Source organism: Cibotium barometz, chromosome 16 (assembly GCF_041138505.1).
Source record: "Cibotium barometz isolate CiBa-2024 chromosome 16, ASM4113850v1, whole genome shotgun sequence".
Taxonomy (NCBI): domain Eukaryota; kingdom Viridiplantae; phylum Streptophyta; class Polypodiopsida; order Cyatheales; family Cibotiaceae; genus Cibotium; species Cibotium barometz.
Window position 1 is genome coordinate 24,105,074 of NC_141061.1, and position 10,698 is coordinate 24,115,771.

At 42.7% G+C, this 10,698-nt stretch overlaps 1 protein-coding gene across 1 annotated transcript; it reads right to left on the reverse strand.

Annotated features, from left to right (window-relative positions):
* Nucleotides 1-1,099: 1,099 nt before the first annotated feature.
* LOC147630475 (eukaryotic translation initiation factor 3 subunit H-like) lies at nucleotides 1,100-10,393 on the reverse strand. The gene is made up of 12 exons (XM_086810353.1): nucleotides 10,286-10,393; nucleotides 10,115-10,194; nucleotides 5,125-5,241; nucleotides 4,901-5,010; nucleotides 4,004-4,070; nucleotides 2,940-3,073; nucleotides 2,807-2,855; nucleotides 2,422-2,493; nucleotides 2,177-2,278; nucleotides 2,010-2,077; nucleotides 1,758-1,910; nucleotides 1,100-1,647 (listed from the first exon to the last, which is right to left on the reverse strand). Exons 1-12 carry the CDS (start codon nucleotides 10,302-10,304, stop codon nucleotides 1,590-1,592), a joined length of 1,029 nt encoding a protein of 342 aa, XP_086666479.1. The 5' UTR covers nucleotides 10,305-10,393; the 3' UTR covers nucleotides 1,100-1,589.
* Between the last annotated feature and the right edge of the window lie 305 nt (nucleotides 10,394-10,698).

Consider the following 10,698-nt stretch of genomic DNA (forward strand, 5'->3'; position numbering starts at 1 on the left):
TCCCCTTCCCACCAAAATATTGTACTACCGTGATCATTTCCTTAGATTCACAAAGGATGGATTTGTCAGACGTTCAAGCTGCATGGATGTACACGTCTCACGCTATGAGGGTGACTATTGGTCAGATCAGAGTTTCCTCTCACTCTAGAGATTGAGGCAAGGAGAGCAACATATACCCCTAGAGAGGACAGAATATGCAAAATATGCCGCAGAGAGGTAACAGTCAGAGGAGCATTACATATGCAAATGCCCCGTATATTATGAGATCCGAGGGAGATACCACAGCTTGTTCAAAAAGGGTTTTCGTCCACTTAGCTGGGTGATGGAGTATCCTGATCAAAGATGCCTAGACTTTTTCCTCCCTGAGCTACACCAACATAGAGGGAGGCTTCTACAAGTGCAGAGCAGAGATCCCAACCACACATCACCAACTTCTTCAGGCCCACATCCCCCTCCCCCTATATTATCTACTTCCCGACGAGGGCTCACACTGCAGAGAGCCTCAGAGTTCAAAGCTGCCAGGAGACCACGACTACCGGGACGTAGGCCACCACTACTCCATCAAGCCCAGTATGCCCAGATCCATGCATGATACTGCAGAGCTATTGAGGAGAGAGTCGAGAGGCTACACCAAGGCACAACAGATGTGATAGTCCTTGCCCCATGCCCCATGTATGATATACTACACCCCACCATCTTGACTGGGTGGAATTAGTAGTATACCACTTATCATGATTGTACATCTATAGCATGCTAGACAATGAGCTGCAGATGACTAGGATTAGCTTTTCAATTCAGTTTTTCTTTCCATGATATTCAGGACACGGACGTGTTGTATTCAGATTTGTCTCATAGACGTTAAAAACTCTCTTTTCTCTCTCTCTCTCTCTCTCTCTCAAGCGCAAACAAGTCCCTTACATCAAAAAACTATGAAGCATTCAGATTCCATCACAAGGCTTCAATCATTATTAAGAACAGTTCGCAAAACATCTTGCTGTAACATCTGTGACGACAAGAAGCAGGCTTACAGATCCTATTGACGCATAAGAGCAAGTAACAAAGTAATTTCAAACAAATTCACTCCTTAAAAACCACATTAGTCACAACAGGACGAGTAAGGTTTTTTCACTGCATTTTAAACCTTCTTGGGAGGAGAGACTCTCACCACTAAGTTTTCTACTCATGGGAGCCAGAATACAAAGATGATAATGGAGTACCAAAACAATTGACACTCCAAAACTTCAAGGAGTAGCTTTGGCAAATTCGTGTTAAAAAAAGGCATGTATCCTTGCCTTCATTCATGCCAAAGCAACATTCTGCGTTAGAAAAGCATTAGAGATGACGGTGGAGTGGCTACTGCATCACATTCCCCAGTTGGGGGCAGGAGTACTAACTCCATCACAATATGTGTAAGATACTACTCTCCAACAAAAAACATCAGAAGCTTCGAATACCAAATAGGAAGTAACTGATGGTGATGATGATGATGTGCGTCCAAAGGACAAAGAGGCAGAAGGCCGTGTTATCACATAAACTCATCAAATTCCCCTGAAATTACGAGCTGGAGGTAGATATAAGCCATGAACAGCCTAACCCTCATGGATGGCATCCATAGTGTAAATCTTGATGAAACTCTGCCCAGCAAACCTGATGATGTTCACATGGCGCCACAAAGAGCATGTTTTCTCATTCACCCAGGCATAATGCAAAAAATAATGTAGCCCTCAAAGCAAAAACATTTAAACAGCTTTGCATACCCATTGATTTGACTACAATAGTTGGAGATCTGGTTTGTAATCAGATAACCATCCAAACGGGAAGGCTCAACCAAAGGCTTGAAGATAGGATTGTTCGGATCTTCCTCTGGAAGGAGCTCTTCACCAATTGCTCTCCTTGCCATGTTTTCAGTTCTAATGCAAAGACAAGTCCAAAAACAAGTCTAAGAGCCACAACATCTTCCAAACAAAACTGAATTAATGTAAGGGACTCTTAGCAATTACAGAGTGTACCTTCTTTTCTGCAACCATGCTTGCTGCTGTGCTTGCTGCCTTGACAGATTACGGTAGTAATATTGAAACTACAGCACACATATTGACCAGAGTTAAGGAGCGATTACGAAAAATTTCAAGTAGCAAATTGCTTTGTACAGCTCTGTGCGGGCAGAATTTTAGAATACCCTTTGTTGTTCCATAGACAGGTCATCCATACATTCAATCAGGAACTCAAGATTCCTTTCCATGAATGGGTTGGTCGATAGGACCAGCCTGTCAAAGTCCGACTGAAGACAAGTAAAGGTTACACAAAAGTCAGTCATGCATAATAAGAATAATGCACAGAGACTTTCTTACACAGAATGAAGTAGTCCTCGGCATTGTAAGAAAGAGTAGCTACAATGTAATCACAGGCTACAGCCTGTCATACCTGTGTGGCAGGAGAGTCTGTCTCAAGCTCTGTCATTATAGCACTAACCAAAGCAGAATTAGATATCTTTACCTGTAGAAACACAAAGTTGGGGGACATCAGATACATAAAAAACAAGTGAGAGGTTGACTATGGGACTGCATTTGATTTATTATATTAGATCTATTTTAAAGAGAATTCTATCAAGTATAGTACTAAAACACTAGTGTGATGTAATATAGTTTCAAACCATCGAATGCATTGCATATGGTGAGATGCAAGTAATATCTAAATGATATAATTAGTATACAATGAAACCAAAACATATTGAACATAGATTATGTCAAAACTAAACGACTGAATATATGATGTGTATATAATTTGCAATTTTTGGGCTTGAACTCACCGGAATTTCTTGAAAAATATCTTGCCAAGTAAGGTTTTTTTCTCTCAACCTGAAAAAGTGACCAAGTAAATAATGGCGTGTGAAATGCATCAAAAGAAACAAAAGTCACCACTTTAAATAATCAAGCACACACTTCTCTCCAGTGAAATTCTGATTGCGGTACAGATCCATAAAAGGGTCTGTAAGCTTTAGTGCTCTCAGGGCCAACACGCCCTGCCCCGACCGTTGTGGGTCATAGATGATACAGACACAGCGTTTTATGTTTTCCTGCCAAATTCCAAATAAACAAGGTTTAGAAACCATTGGACACACTAATAGCTTCAGTGAACCAGATCAGCAAACCTGAACCATAAGCAGTTTTTTTTTTTTTTAAAGGGCCCAGGCAAAGTTCTTACTCAAATTTCACTAAGTCTCATAAAGAGTAACCAAAAAAAGCTTAACGTTTTCAAGTGATTGAGACCTAATTGAAGCATTACACACAGGTTATTAACAGCACAGGGACACATCAAAAAAATACCATATTGTGTGACCCTTATATTTTGCTAAGACAAAATGATTGCAAATTGCACTAGTGTTCAACGGCACTGCTCAGATGCTCACAGAAAACGCCTATCTACAGATCACATTTATTTTACTGAAATCCAAAATATACAAGGCCAAAAATGCACAGTTGCATGTAACAGTAGCTCAATAAAGAGAAAAAAAAAACACTAAGAAATCTTATAATAAGTACAAAAATTTAAGGGGAAAAAGCGGGAAAAGAAGAAGAAACTGAATATCTAAATGATCAAAAATTATGAACTGAAACTAAACTAAAAATAAGAGGATGGGATGCACACATACATGTGTATACGCGTGCACGTGAGAGAGAGAGAGAGAGAGAGAGAGAGAGAGAGAGAGAGGGGAGAGGGAGAGAAGAAGAAACCATTTAATTTTCAAAGCTGAGTAAGCAAAGCAACACTTATGTTCTCATCAGCACCCAAACATAAGTTGCTCTCAATAAGCAAGATCACATATGTGAAGACTCTAACCAAACATTTCCAACAAGGTCCTTTAGATGTTTTGATGGTGCATGTGTTGAAAACTAGGTCGAATATAATTGAAAGAATAGGATATCCTTAAGCCCTCCTGGCTCAATCACTGTCAAACCATGTCCAATGGAGTATAAACAACATATAAAATACTTCAAAAGAGTACCTGGTAGTTCAAGAAAGTTTCGATAAGCTCAACTGTCTGATAAGAACCCATGAATGTGGATTGATACCTAAGAAACACAAACAGATGTCCACACATAAAGAAGATCACATCTCCACACGATACTGATATGTGACACATTCTTTTATCCAAGTATGATTTCATCTGCTTTGCAGAGCATCCTCCTGATCTCAACCTACTAGCCCTGGAGCTTAAGTAGTTCTCTTTCGAACGAGTTTATATTAATTTGCAAATCATGGAAGATAAAGATACACTTGAAAGGTAATCTGAAGACATATATAACAAGAAATACAGAAGTTTCCACAGCTGGGGCCCAAGGCCCTGCCAAGAAGCCAATGGGACCACGATACTCTAAACCCAAATACAACTCAGACCCAGGATATTCAAGCAGTGGACCCTAAAGAACTCATAGCTATATATGCAGGGCCAACATTATTTCTCTTGTACAAAGAAATAAATGGTCTTCTGATGGCTTTAATGTTCTCCTGAGTAGACTATGACTCTTGCTGTGATGGACTGGTTGACTGCCTTGTGTGTCTCTCAGATTAGAGGCTTTGATCGGCCCTAAGTTTGTTCCCTGTTCATACTTGGAGGCTAGCATTTGGGGCTTAATGCTTCCGACAGAACTGATCTCTGAGTCTGCAGTTGGGTACCCTAGCTTTTTTATCCTTTGGGAAATCACTCTAAATGTGTTTTCTTTTGTTTGGAGGTGTAGCTCCCCAGTTCTCTGTATATAAAGCCCAGGACCATAGTGGCTAGCTGTTTATTTTGTTGGGACAATTTGAGGCTGATATGCTGGAGGGTCATCATGCTGTGTAGGCAGTCTTTACTAATAAATAAGATCATCTCTCAAACTTTACAGAAGTTTTGGACACATACCATCCCACTGTATTGTTGTCAACGTTCACTTCTCTCAGACAGCGCATCATTTCAAGCTGATAATTTGCACCATCTGCCTCAACCTCCTCCTCCTCTTCTCCACCTCGACTCTGCAAAAGGGCCACTCAATGCTCATACAAGAGTGAGTGTGAGATGATTGATAAGATGGTGACAGGTGCACTGAGTTCAAAGAAATAACGAATCGAAGGAAACATGATTCTTACCGGAAAAGGAAAACAATTTGTGACTTCCAAAACACTGCCAATATCCAGGCCAAGTAGTTGACCTGTCACAAGGGCTGGCATGAAATCCTTACAGTGCTTTATGATCTTCAAAACCACCTGCACATTACATTGCCCATTTAGTTATTTTCGTAGTATAGCAAACATGAAACCAACAATGTGTGACTCCACTCTTCCTTAAAATTAATCAAACATAATGGGCTGTAATGTGTCAACCATCAACTGCTGCAACAACTAAAAACAATCTGTATGCACATGCATGTGCATGTGCATGCATATGTGTGCCTGTACACTCGTGTAGGCAATGGGCATGCATATATACAAGCCTACATGTGTGTGCATACATATGTACAGATTGCATATGTATATATGCATGTGTTTGTGTGGTGTGGTGTGGTTGTTAGAACTTATGCATCTCAGTGTATTTGGGGTTGTACCTATTTTAGGACATTTTATGTATTACTCCTTGATTTAGTAGGTCATGATCTGGTCAGCCTGCTTTAGTGCAGTCGGCCAGGTTATACATGCAATATACAAGGAGTTCCCCCATTTCTCACTTCATTCATCCATTCCCTTACACAAGTTCAACATTCTCTTGCTGGCCAATTGCCATTGTAAAGCTTCAAGCTAATATAAAAGGTGATCTTGTCCACAAGCTCTCTCTACTCTCTCTCATCTTGTTTATGCTTCCGCCTGTGCATTATCCAACATGGTATCACTCACTTAGGTTCAGGCTGCTCCATCTACTGCAAATCTGCCCGCCATCTCTTCTGTGCCTTGCGTTTTCTGCCCTAGCTCCTCCTGGCTGCAGATCAGTCCAAAACAGTGGCTGCGTTTCCCTAATCTGCTGCGTTTTCTGGTCCAACCAGCCCTTTTCTTACTGCCGGCCAGTTTCTTGGCTGCGTTTTCTCCTATAGAGGCAAGCCAGCCAGGTTCTTGCCTGTGTTTTCTTCTACAGAGGCAAGCGTTGGAGTTTGTTCGCTGTGTTTTCTACCCTGCATCAGTTGTTGGTGAGTTTCTTGCATGTGGTGTTGCCAAACAAGTGGCTGTACTTCTCCTTCTTCCTCCACGAGTCCTTGCCCTTCCAGTAGGAGGTTCTTGGTGGTTTCTTGGACTGTCTTGCTGCTGTCCAGCCTCCTCCTCTCTCAAGTTTGAGACGGGGCTGATTGGTTCTGGAGCCTCACTTCGTTGGAAAGCACTTGAGAGAAGTCTTTGAGAGCTGAGATCTGTGTTTCTCGTTGCTGTGGATATGGCTTTGTAATATGCGGAAGCTTTGGAGAAGAATCGATAACTTCAAAACTCAGAATTCAGCACTCTTTTCGTGACGGAAATTAACGCACAAATTGAAAGGAGATGTGCAGAAAATAGAGAGAGAGAGAGAGAGAGAGAGAGAGAGGGAGAGATGGAGAGGACATAGTATTGGGTCCCAATTACCCTCTGTGGGGCCCCCACCACGGATGGTGTATTTGCTTTATTAGAATGATGAGAAATCTGAAAGAAAATACAGCAATCTTGGGACCTTTTCTTGGCTGGGAATACCCTGCCCTTGACCTCAATCCTTCACCCCTTTGCTTAGCACCCTCTTGGCTTTGTCTAGCCTCCAAAACAGATTCCATCATAACTTTCCATATGCCGTAGTTGTTTCTGTCCAACTGACGGTCCACCGAGAACGTGGGGAGTGTCGGGATCTTCACATGCCTCTCGGCCATCTCAAACAGATCTGCCATTGCGAGGATGTACACTGAAAAAAGGGTGGGTAGGTGGGAACAAAGAAGAACTAACACCTGCGAGTGGCTGTCCAGCAAATCAGCCCGCCGTCCTTTTGCTTCTCCTCTTCCCGAATAGTCCCGAACAGTCCACCAATCAACAACACAACAATCCCTCTCTTGCTCACACAAATCCCAAGAACTTTCTAGAGCCTAGGCTCTGATACCATGTCAGAATACGCAGCGAAGATGATAACCAGATCTGGGAATACAAGAGCAAAACGTAGTACAGAAAATCATAGCACAAGAGTGTGAGAGATAGAGGCGTGTAACTCTGCTCTATATACACAAGAAGAACCCGAAAATAGTACAAAATGGAATGGGGGACTGGGGGCCATTTTATATGGCCCAAATACCCAGTCGGCCTGTGCTAAAAGCAGCCGACTGGTCCTGAAACTCCACGACCAGCATATGCAGCCAGTCGGCCAGCTGGGAGCAGTCGGCTTCTCCACGACCAGCATATGCAGCCAGTCGGCCAGCTGCTGGGTCCTCCTACCATCTCAGGGCTGCCTCCCAAGCCACAAAAAAATGGAAAAAAAATAGGGGAAAAATACGGAGCGGGGAAAAATGAGAAAACACCTCATAAGGGCAGGCACACCCACAACAAAGGCCCTGGTGTATAAAAATAGACAGGAGATGACTTCTAACACAGCCATCTTGCGCTTCAGGTACACCGGGTTTCCGGGCATAACAGCCCAGCCAGGAGTGCTCCCTACAGGGGGTGTCTAGGTCAACAAATGCACAGCCAGTGGGCAGCTACAATCAGTCCAAATCAGGTCCACAATTACCTGTCAAGTCTCAGTCAAGCTCAGTCCCTATGGGACAGCAAATTTTCAGCAAGTTCAGGCAAAGGCGTCAAGAAAAGGGGTACAGCTTCCCTTCCCTTGCTCATCACATGGAGATGAAGCCTCGCCGTTGCCTTGACCATGAGGTGTTGAAAGTTTTTCACAAGGGTGCGATGTTATTCAAAGCAGCAAGCAACTCTTCATGGCAACCATAAACGTTGTTTGGGAAGAGTTTGTTCGAGCATCCAAGGAAGGTGAAGATCAATGCAATCCAGCATGTAAGAGAGAAGCCGGGAAGCCAAGGAGCAAGCAAAAGTTCATAGAAAGGCCTATGAGCCAGCAAAGCTGTGTGCTCAACCTTGGAAAGTTGCCAACTCCGGCACTCCTGTCCACTTCCTTTGGCTTCACCACAACTGCATCCACTTTTGTACTTGGTTTCATGAATGCGGCCATCATGGATGGTAACTCTTCCCTTTGTTTGGCAAAAAACTCGTTGAACACTTCCTTGGAGTTGTACAGCCTTTTTCTCTAGTTGTACATAGCCACCATCAGTTCCCAAACCGATCTCCGAGGTCATCACATTAATCAAGAAGGTGGCAACACCTGATGTTCAAACACTTCTTTCCAAATCCATTGGGGAGGAGGATGAGTTGAGTGTTTCAACAGTTCCCGAGGCTTCCGTGGAGTCTATCATGCCATCAGAGCATCTAGAGGCAAAGGAACCAGTTTCAGTGCTCGTAGTTGCCAAGGAGATAGTGACGGAGGTTACATGTTGGAAGTTGAGGCCACAGTCCGATCAACAGCATGGAGCACAAAGGTGCATCATGTGCACCCGTGGATGTCACTCTCTTCCAAGGTGCAACGTGGACATGCTTCTAACCACTGGCCAACTCGCAGGTCGAGTGCGTGGCCAGATTCATGTGTAAGGGCATTCATGCCAATCCATTGTATTCTAGTCCAAGCACCCAACAAGCAGCCAAGTGTGGACAACATTGTTATTATTATGGTGTAAACAACCCAGATTAGGATTGGCCAAGCAACTAGCCCAAAAGTCACTAAGGGCTATGGTTGATGGTCATAGCATTCATTCATTGGTCATTGATTCATCACTGAGTCATTAAGAGCTCAAGAGCTATGCTAACATTGAGTCTATTTCAATGTAAGTCATGCATATGAATACATTAGTAGGTTAGGTCATCTCTTTATCTATTGTGTATCTTGAATGAAGAAGTATGTGCATGGGTTCAAGACTCTCGTTAGGTGTTTTATCGTGATAACTAATCAGCTGCTTCCGCAAAGCACCCATGTTACACAAGGCCCCCTGGGCACGTGCTGTAACTAAACCGGCTAGGTGTGAACGGCTCTCTCTCTCTCTCTCTCTCTCACCATAATCAACAATTAATGCACACCTAATCACGATCAAGAAAATTTCCACTATGCCGCATGTAACAACACCCTTGGTCTTCCACTCTTGCCCTTGGCCTTGACTCTGCATCCCCTATCTTTGAATGCCTATGAATAACTATGACGTGCTTTTATACACGGATTTTCATAGCAAGTCTCATTTGGCTCGGCCAGCTCTTTTCAAACCATAAAAGTCATCAAAAATGTTATAAAATGTGCTTATATTGTGCCCAATACTTGTCCCGACCATTGATGCAAGTCCTGCCTTTGGGCTGCTCCGAAATGCCGATATGTAGGAAAATTGTACGACATATGGCTACTCGAGATGCCCTACAGGCCCCTGCTGTATGGATAAGCTGCCACATGGCAGAACTGCTACTGTACGGCTGCAAGCTTCCCACCAAATGTCCGATGATTTTATATGTTTTTTAGCATTGAATAAATGCATATTCTGTGAATCTGTGGGTTTTTTTTAATCTTGTACATTTTGGTATGAAGGGTTAATGACATGTTTCAGGAGTGTGAAAGGTTTATGACATGTTTCAGGAACGTTTATGAGAAGCGTTTTCTGAAACACGTGTACGTGTCTGTGCCCTTTTCGCAAGGGCTGGATTTCACCATGTGGCAATAAGGCAGGGTTGGGATGCCGGATGTAAATTATGAAAAGTTGACCAACAACATTTTGCCTGCCTGTCTGCCTGTGTAGTGTATGAAACCCTGTGGTCCATCCAGCAGTGCCAAGCCGGCAGCCTCTCGTGAAGGTGGCCTAATTCACACCCTCAAAGAGATGGTTCAGGAACATTCATGCAGTATGCTCTGACTCTGTGCCTTTGGTCCCATGGCTTCATCACTTGCTGCGTTGAAATGGAGTGGCAATACTACATGATTTACCCATACATGATCCATCTAGTGTAGTCTTTCTCTGTATCATAAGCTCGTAGACATGGCAAAAACAGCCCACAGGCATGTCTTAGGGTTTCGCTTGCGAAGGCAAAGAAACACATCCAGAAAACTTACCAGGCCATCTATCTGGACCACTCGGAGAGGGGTGGAGACTTCCTCCGATGCAGCAATTTGAGCGAATGAGAGCATCGGAGCTGCAAAGAAAAGCACAAGACCCTAGCAACAGTGTGGAAAACAGAAGAAACAAAAACCTAGCGGGAGAACACAGGCGTTGCCCTTCTTTACCTGGTGTTGTGTCTGCCATTGAGGTAGCATACAGAGACGCTAGGTCACGGCCGCTCAAAGCGAAGGTGGCCCTTGGGTACTAAGGAAGGCTTTTTATCTTTATTATTTGTATGGGGGTTCTCATGATGTTAATTTAAATAAAATAATAAGATATTATTAATTTAATATTTATCTTACATTAACAAAAATATGAATGATTGAAATAACAATTCATATCATGTAGTTTTCTAAATAACTTAGCTAAACTTCTATCTATTAGCTAACATAGACTCCGTAATAAACAAGAGAAGGATTCTCAATAAATCTCATTTCAATTTTGAAAGGGGTTAATTTAAATTGATATTAATAATGTAATTTACTTTAAAAAGTATTGATTATTTCATAATTGTAAAGGTATAATTGATTAAGATAAA

Coding starts and splice junctions, on each gene's coding strand:
- LOC147630475 (XM_086810353.1), bottom strand. Junction 5,242..10,114: donor TGGTCCAGATAGATGGCCTG/GTAAGTTTTCTG, acceptor TGTAATGTGCAG/GTGGTTTTGAAGATCATAAA. Junction 4,071..4,900: donor GACAACAATACAGTGGGATG/GTATGTGTCCAA, acceptor TGTGTTTCTTAG/GTATCAATCCACATTCATGG.